The sequence below is a fragment of the Micrasema longulum genome, unplaced genomic scaffold, assembly GCF_059751315.1.
Source record: "Micrasema longulum isolate JH-2025_06_02 unplaced genomic scaffold, ASM5975131v1 h1tg000376l, whole genome shotgun sequence".
Classification (NCBI taxonomy): Eukaryota; Metazoa; Arthropoda; class Insecta; order Trichoptera; family Brachycentridae; genus Micrasema; species Micrasema longulum.
Window position 1 is genome coordinate 520,669 of NW_028277577.1, and position 18,745 is coordinate 539,413.

An 18,745-nucleotide genomic window follows, 5' to 3' on the forward strand; every position below is an offset into this window, starting at 1 on the left:
TTAAATTTTTTCCTCAAATTCCTAATAATTTCGAGCCATTTATTTATTTTTACTGGATTTTGAGCAATGCAAAAAAAATATTACCTCAAATTTATTATATTTTTAAAAATGTATTCCTACAGTCCACCCCTGTCAGTAAGAGCTTCGCTGTTGTGCCGCCAGGCGTGGTTTGACATATAAAATAAAGGATACAGTAAAACCCCCGTTTTACGATTTTCTAGGGAGCAACAAGTGTAAATCTGAGGAAAACACGAAAGTGATAAAATTAAAAATGGATGGAAAATATTATATTACATAAAAATATATTTAATTTACTAGACTATACTATATATACTTCAGAAAAACTGTAAAAAGTATTTTGTATATTTTCAATCAATACTATAATTTTTTTTATTGAATTAAAAAAAAAAACATTTTTAAATAATTTTACGTAGGACTTAACCTTAAAAACACGAAAATAAAAATTTGAATTTGCATAAAATACGTACAACCCCTAAATATTGAGAAATTTTATTTATATGCCATCACTTTTTTTAGTGTACTACAGAACTTCAACTGTTCTTTACATCGCAGCAAAAGTGTTTCACACTTTTATGATAACTGTATAAATATCTTCTTTTCACATTACGTTTATGACAAATAATATTTCTATTGTCATATTTTTAAACTTTCTGTAAAGATTTTATTCTTCCTAAACATGCGTCAACTGCATGTCACAATTTAGTAAAATGACAAAATTAGACACTTTAACAAAATGGTCAATAATTACACTGCACCTACTTTGAATTTAGTTTGAGACAATAATTTACACATTTTTTTATTTGCCTCGATTTTATTCTCCATTTACGCGGCGGCGCGCGGCTCGACGTCTTGACAGATTGAATGAGTTTCAAGAAAATTTCAGCGTAAAACCGGGAGTTATGAAAAACAAAAAAATGTTAATTGGGGGGGATATTTGAATAAGAATGTATGAAAAAAAGTGGGACCTTAACATTTCGGCGTAAAAAGCGGGAAAATGTAAAATTGAGGAACGTAAAAACGTGGTTTTACTGTACTTTTATTTGAGTATGATTTTTTTTTTCTCACTTATAAACAATTTTTTCCCATTGAAAAGTTACACCATAATTTTTTTAATGTTTGTCTGAACTGTATTTACACGCTTTCACGAGACAACCAGGCATTTTGGTTTCGATTCTAAACGTCAAGCTTACGTCACACCCGGTTGGCAGTCAAAGAAAGACGAAATACGTGCTGGTCATCACTGAGCGTTAGGGCATCAGTTAAGTGTCATCATTTTGAGGGCTCAGGGCGCATCTATGTGTATTAATAGGTCGATGGCAGAGACTTAAAAACATGTTCTATGTTTCTACCCATTTGTGTTCTTTGCCTCAGAAGTATTCCATTATGATTAAGTTTGACTCGCTTTAGCCTTAAAAATTAACTGGTAAATGATTTAAATAAAATATGATATTTAAATCTAAAAAATGTGGATAATCCTCATCACAATACATTAAATTTTTTAAGAGATTTAGGCAATAGGGAAGTATCACTTTTTTTCACAATTTTAAATTAATAAGGGTCTATGAAATACTGTACAGTAAAAAAAATAATCTTTGTACAGTAGCTTAAAAAATATTTTTTAATTTATAATTTTAAATTCCCACGAAAACTTTTCATTGCATTGGTCACGCCCCTAATACGTCACGATTAGGTTAAATTATGAACTTTGTGACTATTTAAATTTAAATAGAAAATCATCACGAATCTTGCGTCACAATTGTCAAGGCCAAAAATGTTGTGTTTTTGTGAAGACATATTTTTGAACAATTTTATTTTAAACGTTATGTATGAAAACATTTCTACACAATATCAATATTTATTTTGAAAATACAATTCATTTTTCTAAATCGATTTCACATATTTTTATCGGTATTTGTAGTATGTGATATTTCTCTATTAGTTAAAGAACTTTATATTTTAAAAATATAATCTCTGTGTTTTTAAAAATTTATTTATTAAATCCGCACATTTTTTTTCATTTCTATTAAAAACTGCTTCGCATAAATCTTGAACAAAAATTATTAACTAAAATATCTTACAATTATTGCTTTGGACGTGTTACCATTAGAATTTCATTAATATTATTAAATATCGTAAGAATTTAGTGGTATACTATTTACTATTTTGAAATATTTTTTTGCCATGATATTTATGTAAGTTGTTTTAATTAGATATTTTCAAAATCTGGAAAATCCCTGAATTTTTTTCATGGAATCAAAGACAACAAATGTGAAGAATATGTAATTATTAATTATGTATATATCTGTTAAATTTGTTAAAATTGCTTAAAAAGTTGCATAAAATGTATTATGTTCAATAAAAGAGAAACTACAGAAAAACTCTTAAATTATTTTCCTATTTTTATTTTGAGTACCACCAAACTGTTGTTCCTTCGATCCACCAAATTGTGATTTCAAAATATGCACATAAGCTGGTAATTATTTTCTGAGGGCATTTTTATTCACTTACCTAAAGTATCATGTGGCTAATAGTTTTTTCCATATTTTTTTAAAAAAATTTTTAAAAGAAATAACTCCCTAAGCCTCTATTTTTAAGCTTGTCAGCAGGTGGGATAGAGGGGATATGAAAGGAGGCAACGAAAAATACACCACAACACCCAGACCAATGGAGAAAAAAAATCTTGGATTTTTTACTTGCAACTGGCGGGAATCGAACCCGCGACGCCAGTTTCACAGTTGGCCATCTAACCAACTGCGCCATGGCGCATAAAATAACTAAAAGGTAAGTCGGTTTTTTATGTGTATTTAATAACTACACAGGTAAAAATATCAAAACATCCATATTCCTCAATAATTTCTTCATCTCTATTGAGGTTCACACTTTAGTAGATATTCCGTTTTGAAATAAAGTCATATTATTGCAAAACTAGAATTTTACATTTTTCAAAAAGAGCTAAGTATTAAAAACAGAGTATGAAAAACAATATCTGTAGCGCATCAAAGATGCACAAAATATTCTGTCTATTTCGAATATAATATGTGATAATGGACGGAAGAACAATGTATCATAATAAAGTATTTTCATAGTCTGTTTACAAAATATACTATTATGTTTCTATGTACGCGAGTTTTTAATAAATTTTATGTTTGGAGTGTGTTATTCAATTATTTCCTGTTCATTACTTATTATTTTTAATTCATTGAAAAGTTACGCTTTTTTACAAATTCACATTTAAAAATGTATCTAAAATAATAAAAATAAATGTATGTAAGATAATAAAAAAAATATTTTTATATCTATAATGCAGATAAATAAAGAAAATTGAGTGAGAATATATCTTGTCAATGCATTCGACGAAACTCAATATGCAAGTGGATCTTTCATGCATTCAAGTTAAGTTCAATAACTATAGTTATTCATCCAAAACACTTACTGTTTGGTTGGCATCTGATGTCGCCCACTGTTAATAAAATATTAGTTCACTGACCCTCGATAATCAAATATGCCATATTACCGATCGGTCAACTTTCAGAAGAAGCTGCTGAAGACCAGAATAAGCACTTCCGGCAGTATAGATAAAAAATTTCCAGAAAATTCTCTAGAACATTGTAATAAAGATGTTCTTAATAGATTATTGTTAAGCTCGGTTCTATTCATTTCATGTTCGCGACCTACGAAAAAATGGAATAAAAATGCTTTCTCAAAAGAGGCATTGCAATTCCTTTTGCTGAGTTTGCCATTGCATCTTCTGTTCTCAGAAAAAGTATCAGAAGATGAAAATTTATGTTATTCTGATGAAGATATTATTTAATTAAATATTTGAATAATTAAAAAATGCTTTTATTTGAAAATGCCTGCTTTATTCCCTTTCCCTAAAAAAACAAGCATACACTTGATATACAAAATACAACACTTAATATAAATTTAAATAAACAAATAACTATAACAGTGTAAGTCACTCTCCAAGCACTAGAGTTAGTCTCTTTTTTTGGAGAGTTACAGTTATATGTATAAAAAACAGATTTGTGTAGATTAAAAAAAACATGTACCATTTATGAAATATATTTATTAATAAAATAAAATAAAAAAATATCCTTAATACATAAAATATACAATATACATACAAGATCATATTATAAAGTCGATTTATACACTAAAATAATTTTGGCCAGATTTTTTATGATAAATACCAAAATACCTATCTGTGCGGCGGTAAGTATTATTTAGCTACAGCAACTCAATAATATTTTTATGGCGAATGGCGACATTGTTATGAAATGTCAAACAACAATTTTGTCTGTGGTTGTCATCTTTCAAAAAAGCCTGACGCGCCGCTGCCGCGTTGTACTTTATTTAGCTTTTTTCATAATATTTTTCTTTTTACGAAATATTTGAATGCCTGCATTATAGCGGACACACGATAACCTAACAAAATAAAAATGTTTTATCACGTAAGTTTTAGACATTGATATTATTACGTATATACAGTTTTTACTTCTGTTGACAGTCGGCATTTTATTGTTTTTCATAAAAATACCGCAAATATTTTGTTTTTAATAATGTGACAAGGAGCCAGTGATTCTACAAACCAATATTATAGTATGATTTGTCGTAAATAAGCTTGTTACTGAAATACTTGTTTTTGTTTCAGATATCACTGGAACATGAAATACTCTTACACCCTCGGTATTTTGGCCTCCAACTCTTGGAAACAGTAAAACAAAAGTTGTATTCTGAAGTAGAAGGAACTTGTACAGGAAAGTGAGTGTCTACAAATCCATTTGACTAAATGAACACTCACCATTGCCCTTTAGTTTAAATGTCCATATTAAATTTGAATCGGGTTGTGGTCCGGTGACTAGTCACGTTGGGGAACAGGGATCTATCTAACAAAACATGCTTTTTACATTGAACTTTAATTATATTTGAATGTACATGTGTATATATAACAACAACAACAAACCATCCCGCCGTTTCCCGTAAGGGTGGGAATAGAGGATAGAACGCCACAACACTCTATTTTTGCGTACAGATCTCGCTTCCTCTACATTCATACATCTTCTCATGCACGCGCGCCGATTATTCCGACTTTTGACATGTCCATCTTCAAGCTTTTGTTGGATTTGGTCATGCCATGTCTTTCTCGGTCTTCCTCTATTTCTGCATCCATCAACATTCGCATTGTAAATATTCTTAGCCGTTCTTTCGCTGTCCATTCGTTCTACATTTCCAAACCAGCACAGAGCTCCTTGATTTTGTCGATAATGCTTGTCTCAGCCTCAATATTTGTGCATCTATCGTACATAGTTTTACCACACATTCGCCTGAGAGATTGCATTTCGACAGCGTTTAGCCTACTTTAATCCCTGTTTTTCCAAGTTTATACTTCGCTCCCATACATCAGGGTCGAGACCAGGACTCCGTTGTGAACTGCTAATTTTGCCTCTTGTGACAAACATTTATTTGCCAAGGTTTATTTAAGTGCACCGTTCACTCTGTTCCCGGCACTCACCTTTCTTTCAATATCTTTCTCAGCCATTCCATCCCTAGTAAACATACTTCCCAGATACACAAATTCCTCTACTTGTTTTAGTATAACTCCATTTACAGTGATTTCACATTTAGCCATACTTTCATTTCTTTCAAAAACCATCACATTCGATTTATCGACATTCATCAGCAAATCGCTTCCCTTGCATACATCGTAGACCTTTGTTACCAAGACTTGTAGTTCCTCTTTGTTGTTAGCAAGAAGTACGACATTGTCAGCATACAAAAGACAATTGACATTTATATCACCCATTTTTGCTCCCATTCTTAAGCCTTTGTGTTCTTTCATGCAGTTATCGATATTCACATTGAACTGCCTTGGTGACATCACACATCCCTGCTTCACTCCTTTATGAATGTCAAACCACGATGTGTATGATCCGTTTACCCTAACACATGCTGTGCTGTCTTTATACAGAGAAGCAATAGCTCGTGTCAGATTTCCGCTCACTCCGTACTTCGATAACTATATGTGTATATATGTGTATGTGTGTATATATATTGTATATGTATCAAAATGTGTATACGAGTAAGTTTATATTTTATTAGTCTAAACTCTCTAATTAATTTGTTAACTATTATCATATATTAGAATGTAATTGCCTAGCTTGGAACGGGGTATGTACCCTTGTTAGCTGGGTAAAGTGAACGTAAAATTGTATTTTAGATAAAAGGTGTAAATAAATAAATATATAAATATAAATATCGGTTCTATCTGCATCAAAATTTTAAAGAAAAACACAATCAATCCTTAATTATGATTAAGTTCATTAAGACAATATTAATAAAAAATATAAGATAAAATAATGTCTTCATTTCAAACTTTCATGTCTCAAAAAAATTATGAATCTACCTAGAACCTCGTTTTCCCAACGCGGCATAGTTTTTCGGACTCACGGGTCAGGAGGTCCGAGGTTCGAACCACTTTACTCTAACTTGATTCCCATTTTCTGATGGTGGGTTATTCACAACTCGTTGAACCCCAAAATCAAAATATTTAGGTAAATCATAAGAATGCAAATATTTATTTTATATTTAAAAAAAAAGACGCTCAGGGTGTTTTTATTTGTGTATATTTTAAGTGCGTAATTTAGAGTGCCAGTTCTCTTGCCTACCATGCAAGAGGTTTTGCGTGCGATTTGAAATAAAATATTTATTGAGGTAAAAAATATTTTTTAATAAGGAATATAGAGGTCTAGACATATAGGGATTATGACCTGTCATTGGCTGGTTTAAGTGATCATTTTTCACTTTAAATGCTATTTTTATTAAATGTCTTGTTGGATAAATTCAGTGCAATTGATTATTTATAAAACGGCCGTATAAAATCAATGATTTTACAGGTGAAAGAAAAAACATTCTCCTGAAAAAAATGCACTAGACGAATCGATATTTCACTGTTTTTTTTTTATCAAAAATTCATCAAAAACATAAACGTAAAACTAGATTGACTTGCATGAACATAATTTGTGCCTTATGGAATGGATATAAAAAAATGACATTTTGGTAATTTCAGAATAAATTAAAATGTATTGAAACCACAGGCATTTCCTGATCAAAAATACTGGCAATGCATATTTATTACGCTTGATTTGTCCAATTCAGCCCTGGAATTGAAATCCCAAATTCACCATTTTGTTATTGTGTATAAATTTTTTTTGAACGCACTCTTAACGAACCTTACAAATTCTAATCAATATTTTGTTAAAACGCATTCTCAAAGTTAGGTTACAAGTGAACTATAATTTTTCTTCTGTTATATGATTTGGCCGCAACAAAGCGTGATCTGTCTTACTAAGCCACGGTTTCAGTAAATTTTCTATTTTTCATACAAATTACTACAGCCACACAAGAGTTAGCAGCATACTGTACTTATTCACATACTAAGAAATTGCCTTTGATTGATATTCATGGAAACCCGTTTTACCTTTCGACGTATCACATAATATGTGATTTAAAATTATTTTTACTAATTTGTTTTCCCACAGCGCCTTCAGTCACAATTCCAAAATGAACTTATATCGCGTGAGATGTTCTATCTCCACAGTGCGCTGAGTTGAGACATATCAAGTTTATGTATTAATTTTATATTATTTTTTACAGATATGGTTTTGTTATAGCCGTTACAACTATTGACAATATTGGCGCGGGATTAATCCAACCAGGTCAAGGGTTTGTTGTGTATCCAGTAAAGTATAAGGCTATTGTTTTCCGGCCTTTTAAGGGAGAAGTATTGGATGCTATAGTTACACAAGTCAATAAGGTTTGTATTATTTATTTTATTTTATTTGTGAAGTTTACAAGGTTTTATATAATGTAATTAATGCTATTTTTTTAAAAGTATATTGGCAATTTGCTGGCAATTTTCAATGGAGATTTATGATTAATTTTGAATGCCGACAATGTTTTGAGTGTGTCCAAATGTTTGCAGATTGGCTGGATTTTCTTCCTAGGTAGTTATTATGTTTTCAAAACTGTTTTGCGGATATTATATGTCCCTGGTCTTTATTTCACTGAAGTTTCATTCCAATTATCATTTTAATATGAATATTCATGAATATATTTTACCTTCAGGTGGGAATGTTTGCAGAAATTGGTCCCCTTTCCTGCTTTATATCACATCATGTAAGTAATCATTATGTTACTATTAAAGAAATCATTACTATTAAAAAATTAGGTTCTCGATTAACAAATTTGTAGGGTCCATAGTCCATAATCGATGACACACACGTGTCAAATTAGTTCACCTGAAGTAGACTAATGACCGACGATGCAATGTCATCATTTTATATCGAACCCAATACATTCGTATAATGCAACTCTTATGGTATTGCACGTTAAACCGGGAGCATTGTTCTGCAGTACATTCACATTGTCCCTACCGTGAAGAAATTAACTACAAAGGAACGTCGTCTTTAAAGAGACCACAAGACGCAATCCCAGTCAGTCAGCCAACAAGTTCAGTTCACTTTAATCCAGCTCGACAACTTCACTCAGTTCCAGCATGTAGTTCAAGTGCAGTTTCTTCTACCCATCATCGCCGCTACGCAACCAAGTGCTGTATCTAATTCGCCATGTAATAAATACGCATTAAACAGCAACCTCATGTCATCTCTGTCAATCTCTAACTGGGGTAGGTACTCCAATCAACACTCAAAAACCTAAATCCCACAAATTAATTAATTTTTCAAGTACAAAAAATTAGTACTTTGGCAGACTTATTGCTAAAAGCAATATCTTCCAGCCAACCAAAAAAAAGACTGGTCAAAAGAACATGATCATTTTGTCTCTTAATAAAATTTAGATTAACAAGTATTCTTGCAGCGCAACAATGGGGCACTTATAGGAATTTTTAACTATACCAACCGATTGGAAAATATATATTGAAGTTCTATTTGAGTTCTTGTTATTTATCCAAATACTTCAATTTTCAGACCATTTGAATAGAAAAAAAGTTGTAAATAACTTATGTTGGAATAATGGGAATCAAATAGTGGTAGAGTGGGATTTGAACCTCAGACCTTTGATATGAAAGTCCACAACACTACCACGGGACCACAACTCGGTTCTATGATTGCTTTATTTTTATTTTAGTTGAAAAAAAAAACTTGTTATTATTTAAACAGCAGGCAGACACAGAACAAAACGCTTTAGTGATTTAAAAAAATGTGAACAATTTCTTTAAAACTATGGAACAGTGGTGTTTATGAGTGGCAGACAGTATGATCAACGGAGACCTCGGTCTTTCCACAGTCCAAACTATGGAAAAGCAGTGTTTATGAGTGGCAGACAGTATGATCAACGGAGACCTCGGTCTTTCCACAGTCCAAACTATGGAACAGCAGTGTTTATGAGTGGCAGACAGTATGATCAACGGAGACCTCGGTCTTTCCACACTACAAACTTATTAGCTGTTTGTTTTGCAGTCTATTCCTGCGGATATGCAGTTCTGTCCAAACCAGAATCCTCCATGTTACATGACCAAGGAGGAAGATGTGGTTATACAGGCAGAAGATGAGATCAGACTAAAGATTGTTGGAACAAGAGTGGATGCTACGGGAATCGTAAGTAACCTATCTGTAAAGCTTAAATATTTTGAAACTGAACAATGTCCAACTTTCTGTTTCTTTATTCTCAATGTGACCAATGGGATTTTAGTTCATAAACTTAACGCTTCTCCGAGAAACATAAAGGACTAATTGTATTGTTGGATTAAAAAAATAGAGTTGAGATGGTATTACATCATACAGAAAGAATCACATTTTCACTACAGTCTGCGCCAAATAATAGCCAAACTCATATATTAATGGGTCAGTTCCATAGAGCAATAACTCAAAAATTTTAAGTTTTGAGTTATATTATTCATTATTATAATTACCAGTCTGACGATGTCGGTCACGACGAAACCTGGTCATTGCTAAAAAATTTATAAAAAATTATAAATAAAAGTGGAATAAAACTATAAAGTATTTTTATTATTATAATGAAAATGCAGATCCACCAAGAAATGTCAGTAGAAAAACTCAATACTATTCATTATATTAAAAAAAACACTATTTCAATTCTAAAAAGGTATAACTCTTCAAAAATATTGGTTTTCTCTTGTCAAACAGATGTTTTCACATGGAAAAAAATAAACATTACAATCTCTCACCTCCATAACTAATTTAAACGTTGTGATAATCTGCATAACAACCTTAATCCTAAAACTCAAAAGTTCATATACTTCACTGAAGTTTATATGAATTATTGCAGAATATGGTTTTATGTTTTTTATGACTGTTGAATTCTTATATTTTTATGACAGAAACATGTAAGGATAGTGTAGTTTGATGTTCCATTTTCCATGCCGAACTCTACTGAGAATAGTGATGGTTATTGAGTTGAAGAATTTTTAAAAACAATCACACACAAACATATTATTTTAAATCTTTTATTTTAATCATTTGAAGTATTTTATTTGTCATTATCTGTATTTTTAGTTTGCGATCGGAACTCTCATGGATGACTACCTCGGGTTGATGGGAAATTGATTATTCTTCCACATTGTCATTGCTACAGGATAGCATGGAAATGATGAGACCAATAATATATGGCATAGCTGAGAAACAAGGAGAAACGTAATTTGTATAATGTATATGCAGCAGAAGAGTACAAAATAAATGTTACACGTGTGACAACTCTGCAGTTATTTCTGGCACCAGGAAAAGCAATTTTAATTTTAATTTAAAAAATTCATAAATAATGTCGACTGCCAAAATTTGAGTTTTTTGTTTTAAATTATTATTTCAATGTACTGTACCATATTAAATAATTTATAAATTATTTTCTGTCTCCTTATTTAGATGTAGAAATGTGTGAAAAAAATATTTTCGCCAGTAATTAGACGCTATCTCATTTTACCCCTACACTCTCTTTTAAATCTACTTTACTTGAACCCAAACATTACAACAAGTATGTTATCATTTATATACATAACATGTTTTTGTTCAGCAAATAGCAGAAGTTAAATTATTGTTAGCCAAACTGTCCAAACAAAAACACTGCATTAATACAGTTCTTTCTGTAAAATAGGTCACATTTAAATTATTGACAGAAATTATTTAACAATTGGTTTTATCTACGATCTTCTGGTACCTTTTCGGAATATTGTATGTTTATTATTAAATTTATTCTGAATAAAGTATTTGGCATAAAGGTTAAATAAAGACACTATGTTAAATCTGTTAATTTCAGTTGCAGAGGCTGATATTGTCACTGTTGTGCCATTAATATGCATTTTAGGTTTTTTTAAATTCCGTTTTCTAGGTAATGATGAACAAAAAACACCATTTGAATAACTCCAACTATCTTCTGCCACAATTCCACAGATTTAATTGTAAGTAAACATGACCTGGCCGTGATAAACATAACCGGTCACTGGCTTTTCCAAATTTGTCGATTAAAGTGTATATCCCGTCTTTTATTTCTATAATAAAAAGTGAATAAGCTGAGTTTAAAAAGAATTGTTTTATTTTTTCCATTGCTATCTTAATTTCGTTTTTCTTACCTTTGTACTATTTGTTTAGCAAACCCCCAACAAGTCCTTCAAAGATTACTATTAAAACAGTGACTAATGTATATTCTCATTTATCTATAGGTATGTTTGAATTAAATCAAATGCATGTGTGAGAAACACGGTAATCTCGAAAACATAAAATATGTATCGGACACCAAAGACATGACTTTAACATAGATGAGTTTATTGGCCTCTAAAGTATTATATTCTCCAACAACTGTCTAAGAAATCGCCGGGTGAATTTAACTTTAACTTTATATAGATATACCTTGGTAATTCCCACTGTAATCATCCTTAATGATGGGGCTCAATGCTAAATAAGCTCCTGACATAACTGCGACCCGTGTAGATCTATTGTGGCCCTACTGATATTCATAATATTTGAAATCTTTAAAAAATATTTTTGTTTTCATAATATGAAATAATTATAGCATTCTAAAATGTAAAACAGAATCTTTCATCTTCAGATGAAAGATACAATAATTATTTATAGTCAGATGCAAAAAAGTTTTAATACACTTTTTTTATTTTCATATCAAGAAGCTTGTGAGTGATAAATTAAGCAATAATGAATTTATCTTATAAAAGTAGATATTTTATCTCAAACTTTAAAGTTATAGAAGATGGCGTCATTTATACCTTCAGTGTCTGAGCTTTAATAGGATTTATCATTTCCTTGTGCTTGAATTATCTATTTAGAATATATTTTCAAATATGGCTTACCTCTTTCAAAGAACCCTCATAATGTCTCCTTCTTAACAAACGTATGTACTCTCCTTGGGCTCTTCTGTTTCATCTGCTTTCCACTATCCAAGATTTACTATACAGCAACCTTGTATCATGACTGTAGAAATATTTCCCATCTCTTCATTATTATCTGCTTTTCTACTCTTTTCTATTGAAGATGGATATTTATGAATACATATCGCTCCTATCATTTCAGTATCTATTTTTTTCTGAATTTTTAAAAATTATTATTTTTTGGATGGTTGGAAGGAATTGGCATCTCAAAGATAAAAAAAATATATTTAAAATAATGAATGCAATATTGTATGAGGAAATTATTTTGAATGTGGAAATAGTCAAAATGAATTAATTTTATATTACGTCAAAAACTAATTGAAGGAGTCAATTCGCACCAACATATGTAGTGTAAAACCAAAGTAAGTGCAAATTTCTCATTTTCGAGGTATAAATGCAAAACAATCACATTTCTTACAAGCTCTAAAGTGTAAAAGGGAAGTATGTAAGTTTAAATTTAAATATTAACACAAGATTTTTATATAATACATTTCAAAAACCCAGTTTTTCAAGCAAAGTGAAATTTTAAACTACCATATCTCTAAACTACAGTATTTGCACATACTATGCTTTTACACTCGAGGTATGAATTTATTCACTGTAAACATTAATAATGCTCGTAACTCAATTTCGCCAAAAATGTTACATATACCAGTTTAGTTCTTGGCTAGATAACTTAAGTATTGTAATGGAATAGATATTTAAAAATTGGTTTGGCTGAATGAAATAATATATTTTACTTCTACCTACCTCGACTATCCATTTTTTATAGCCTTTTTAAACATTTTCTTTTTTTGTTTTTTTTTTTAATTTCTATTTATTACTAATTTTATTTCCAAAAAATTTTAATCATTAGTTCCTTTGACTGAAAGTAATGTAAGTTTGTACCAGTTGACATCGTTAAATAATTCAGTGGAATTGCAAATGAACATTGTGTTGACTCTCATAATTATTTCTGTATCTGCACCCAATGGTGCATAGGGCACTGCATTGGTTTCTAATAGTTGCATATCATAATTGAATACAAGATGATATGATCAGTCCTACAGTTTTAAATAAATTTATTTCTATCTCTCCGTGAACGGTACTGAACGGTGCAGTGCCGATGGTAGGCAAAAGTTCTAACCACAAGGTAGACCAATCTCTCTAAGTTAACCTTGATAAATAAAAATAAATAAAATATATATTAATAGATTATCAAACTAAGCAAAAAATTATTTCAAATATTTATATGCATCGTATTATTGTTGCTATTTTTTAAAGTTATGTAATTTTGAAACTAATCCGCCCGTGACATCATGAGTTTTCGTCAACTCACCAGTTGTGCTGCCATTTAAAAGTAGAACCCCGTAGCTGTCGAAATACACTAAACGTTGAAAAAATGGCTACCCGGAAACCGAAAATCTATCACACATTTTGATTGGTTATTGTTAAAAAAAAGTTGTGACGTTTCAAATTCGTTCATTTTTATTATTTTTTTCATACATTTTCGAGAACCTTTGCTGTGCGAATTGATCTAATTTTTACCGTGTGTAAGAAAACATTTTTTTATAAATATATTCTTTCCCATTGATATAGTTCAGTGCTACGGGAAATTATATATATTATAATTTTAAACATATGTTTTTATGCCATATAGTTAATTTACCTAGGGACCTGTTTAAACACGTTAAACAAAAGATCTTTTGATAAATTAATACACTTTTATTTTTAGAATCTCGCGAACTGTGATTTCGGTTATCTGTAGTTATTATCTCGATAATTGATAAGTGATTACCCTGATTACAATACACTCTCCTAGTTTCAATATACCTAATTAATATTAAGGTAGCATGTTGCAAGCATCAATCATATGATTAAAATAATTTTGTGTTGATGAACGAGGCGAGGTGCTTCTAATGAAGAACACTCTTATTTTTCTTAAATTGAATGATTTATTCTGAGCCCTGGTGAGCCTATTATTGAAATAATTATTGTAGGTATCAGGCAGTGCTCTTAAAAAATCTAGCACGCAATAATATTGCCTATTACAACAATCCGAAAATCTTATGGCTGTCGTTTTTAAAATGCCAAAATCAGCCCAAAATGCAGTGATATATTATATTATACTAAAATGTCATTTTTTCCACATTTTGATTTGGTACTTACCTACCTAATTATCCTTATTTCATTTAAAAAATAAAGGGTTCTATATTTTACTTTATTGTAATACCTACATACGCCAAGGAATGAGTAGGTGCGTAAATATTATAAAAAAAACTGTTATTGATTGATTTGGTGTTTATTTTGTAGAACTCCATATTTAAACTTACAATATTAGAAATCAAACACTGATTTGAGTCCACTGAACACTTTATTTTATTTTACTAATATAAAAACGAAAATTTCGTGACAATTGTTTCGCCTTGTTATTTTATGACATTCGTTTGAAAATGCCCCAACAAGGCGAAACAATTGTCACGAAACTCTTGTTTTTATATTTTTTATATTTGTAAAAATAAAATAAAGTGTTCAGTAAACTCAAATCAGTGTTCGATTTCTAATATTAAAAGTTTAAAAACTGTTATTTTAAAAAATTATCACAACAATATGACATACCTACCTACCTACATATATATTCTTTTGAAAGGATTGATAACTACATTTTAACACATATTTATTGAAATAAAGATAAAATAATTACGCATTTATGTCCATTTCTTTTAACAAATTTGAATTTAATAAAAAATATATGTGATTTAAAATGCTAATATTTCTTTTAAAAAAAAAAAATTGAAAATTTTGCTTCTTTAATCCATTTCTTCAATTTATTATCTTTAAATTACATTAAAAAAAATGCTTAAATACTTCTTTAATAAGTCTTTATATGAGAATAATGTACCAAAGGTAAGTCTAAATTTTGAGAGGCGTAATTTGCCAGTCGAAGACGAATTATATTTTTGTTATATGAAATTTTGATTTTTTTTTAACAGAAATATCTTAATTTTTTTTCTGATGCATATTTATTTATTTTTTTCAATTAGGCAGTATTGAAAAAAACATCTTATGAAAATGGGAAAATCTGATGATTGCCTAATTTTTCGTGCGTTTTACTAGACTACAGCCTTAATGTACTACTATTATTAACAAAATGTGTCTTAGGAATAAAAAATATATAAATAATTAACGAAAAATATAGTAAGTCGCGCAAAGAAAAAAAGAGTTAACGGCGATATGATGAACATTTAAAAAATGGTATAACTACCATTTGAAACGAAATTTGAAGAACAGCCTGCATACATAAACTATATTTTGAAATTTGACATAAATGCAAATATTCATCATCATTATCAAACCCAAATTCGCACCTGATGGTGCATAGAGTACTGTATTGGAAAGTACATACAGTCTATCTTGATTATGTGTTACAGGAAGATAAAGGCTTATGCTTCAGGCGACAATCTAGCAGGGGCGATTCATCAAATCAAAATAAGCGATTATGCACAGCTTACCATTCTATTTGACTTTCGATAATAATGTTTTATAGTAAATATCTATATGCGAAAATAACTAAAATATTTTTTATTTATTTTAAATCACCACCACCGTTTATACCTTCCTACATAAAATATATATGAAGTGCACCCAGCGCCTAGACCGTTCGCAGTGAACAATGAAACTAATTGATTACTTCAGCTTATTCCTCCACATAAAAAAAGTACACTATATTTTTAACCATCTTTAACCCATGTCAGCTTTTTTAGTAGTAAAACAAGCTTGCAGATTAAACATATTTTTTGAAGATTCTCTATTTGGAAACTAGTATTTCGAACATTATTTCCGAAGAACTATTTTTCTTTGATAGGATACCGTCGACATAGTATATATTACATAGGACATGTGGCATTCGCAGTGACCGTTTTTGGCATTATTCATTTTAAAAGGAATCGGCCGGTGCTCGGTGTTGACAGTTAAATTATGATGCAAATATCTGCTAAATATCATTGTGGTATTTGTTAATAAACTTTTGTACAAGTATTGTATTAAAATAGTGTAGAATAAAGCTACGTGTATCGCGTGGTTAGTAATAATTGTTGTTTGAGTTGATTTTTACAGAACCACAGAAAAAATATTCATTTAGAATTATATTACTTTTATATTATGTATTTATATGTAGGTAGAAATTAATAACCATTTTTTATAGATTACCTGTAAAATAAATCACGGATTATCACTGCAATCTTGGGACACTGAAAAATTACTTTGCAAACAAATATCTACTTCATGTTGACTCTTCCAGGAATCGAACCCAGGGCCTCAAGCATGATAGGCCAACACCCTAACCACTGCACAACGAGGCGTACTTTTCTCCAGTCGATTTTCTTTTTCAGGAATATTACTCGAAAGTAGACATCAAGTCGACACCACTCGTCCAGGATACTGGTTCTATTTCACGTACAGAACTGTATTCTTTATCCGCCCGGACACAGAGAAAAAACAAATATTGATGGTTTCTTGAAGTACAAATAACACCAACAGCCAGCTTTACATAGTAATAAAAATTAACATTAGCAATGAAATAACAAACATTCAAAATAATTAACATGCCTAATGATGCAGGGTTCATATTTTTTTTAACCAAGTCTAAATACCAATAAATTGTTGGTCTCGTGGTGTTATGGTCAGCGCGTTTGCCTACCATCCAAGAGGTCTCGGGTTCGATTCCCATCATGGTTGATATGAAATATTAATTTAAAAAGGGAGTTTTACACTAGAATATTTCATAGTCCTTGGACTGGTACCTAAAGCGTAAGGCTGATCATTAGAGTGGGCTGATGATGTATGAAGTTTTTTTTTTTTTTTAAACATCAATTTGAAAGGGGTTTAAAAAGTTGCATTTTGGATCGCGTTGAACTTAAAAATTATTTGAAAAAATATTCCATACTACTTTTGGCCCTCAACTGAGGTTTGAAGTTCATAACTCTCAATAATTTGCTAATTGTGTACATGAAATTATAATTGGGAATAATGTTCCGGCGCCCTCCAACATACACGTCAGAACAGCTGTTCCAATACATGAAGGTGTTGGATATGAGACAACTGTACCTAAAAAAAGCGCATACACACTTCTGGTCAAACAATCAGGAGAGGTCTCAGCAGAATGTCCGTACGAGGTTTTCCGAAAGCATGAATTATGTCATACCTAAAACTCAGAGATATCTCTCATTTATCGCATCGAGAGTGTTCAATATTTTGGAAGAACGTATTAAGCTCTCAAGGATAAAAAATATTTTCAAGAAAGGAGTTAAGGACTGGATTTTTCTTAGTGGGAGGGATTTGAGTGGGAAACTCCTTGATGATTTTCCAAATGCTTGAGTTTACTGTTTACCATATTGATGTGCCATATATATGTTTAAAAAAATATTTTTAAAAATATTTTTTTATGTTTCTAATTCTATATTTGTGGTGATATACTCATGTGTGTGTCATATAATTGCTCGTTCCATCTCAACACAGGACTTTAAGTCCCATGGAGTTGGGACTTATTGTCTCAAAAAATGTACAATAACCTTATGTATGTAAATAAATTGACAAAATGATTTTTTTGTTTGTAAAGATATAACATTACAAATTCGAACACGTTTTTTTCAAAACAAAGTTCAAAGATGCTTATTTAAAAAGGTTTAATGCACACCATAAAATTTGATTGGACTGATTTCCTTACTTAAATACGAAATGACAGCCTGACCCATTTCAAAATTCGGAAAAAAAATACCGGCCCACCCTACTGATCATCTTACCTTCATGTAACAAAAATGATTAAAATACGCTGCGATTGGTGTATCAATGTAGTGCCTCATGCACCATTAGGTGCGGAAAGGGAACGATGATGATGATGATAATAAAATACCAATAAAGTGTGAATTTAACGTCGAATTATTTTGTGTAATTCCAATATTTTTTAATAAATCCTTTCCATCATGATGTTTACAAGGATTGCAAAATTATTTATAAAGGTTTATCAACTCTCACTATTGGTTGCAAAATAATAAAAACTCCTTATCTTATTTATATCTATAATTTTTAATGACGTAGGCATTTGGATGATAACAATCTGCTTACGTTTCGGGTATTTAGATTGATCTTAACCATAAGTTGCGCGAGTTTATTTATGTCCTTTTATTATCAAATATTATCACTGCGATATGTGAACTAATAAACAACGTGATTAAAAAATAGTAAATTGTTTTTGTATAAACGTCTTGTTTTATTTATTTATCAGCTACAGCTTATCCGCCACATCGCACACCGCATCTGAGGATATGTCTCCTTAGC

The 18,745-nt window shown here is 30.6% G+C and overlaps 1 protein-coding gene across 1 annotated transcript; it reads left to right on the forward strand.

Moving 5' to 3' along the window:
* The first annotated feature begins 4,320 nt into the window (after nt 1-4,320).
* Polr2G (DNA-directed RNA polymerase II subunit Rpb7) lies at nt 4,321-11,573 on the forward strand. The gene is made up of 6 exons (XM_088225619.1): nt 4,321-4,472; nt 4,673-4,782; nt 7,675-7,834; nt 8,146-8,196; nt 9,498-9,635; nt 10,554-11,573. The coding sequence occupies exons 1-6, from the start codon at nt 4,461-4,463 to the stop codon at nt 10,602-10,604; spliced, it is 522 nt and encodes a 173-aa protein (XP_088081745.1). The 5' UTR covers nt 4,321-4,460; the 3' UTR covers nt 10,605-11,573.
* Nucleotides 11,574-18,745: the final 7,172 nt, after the last annotated feature.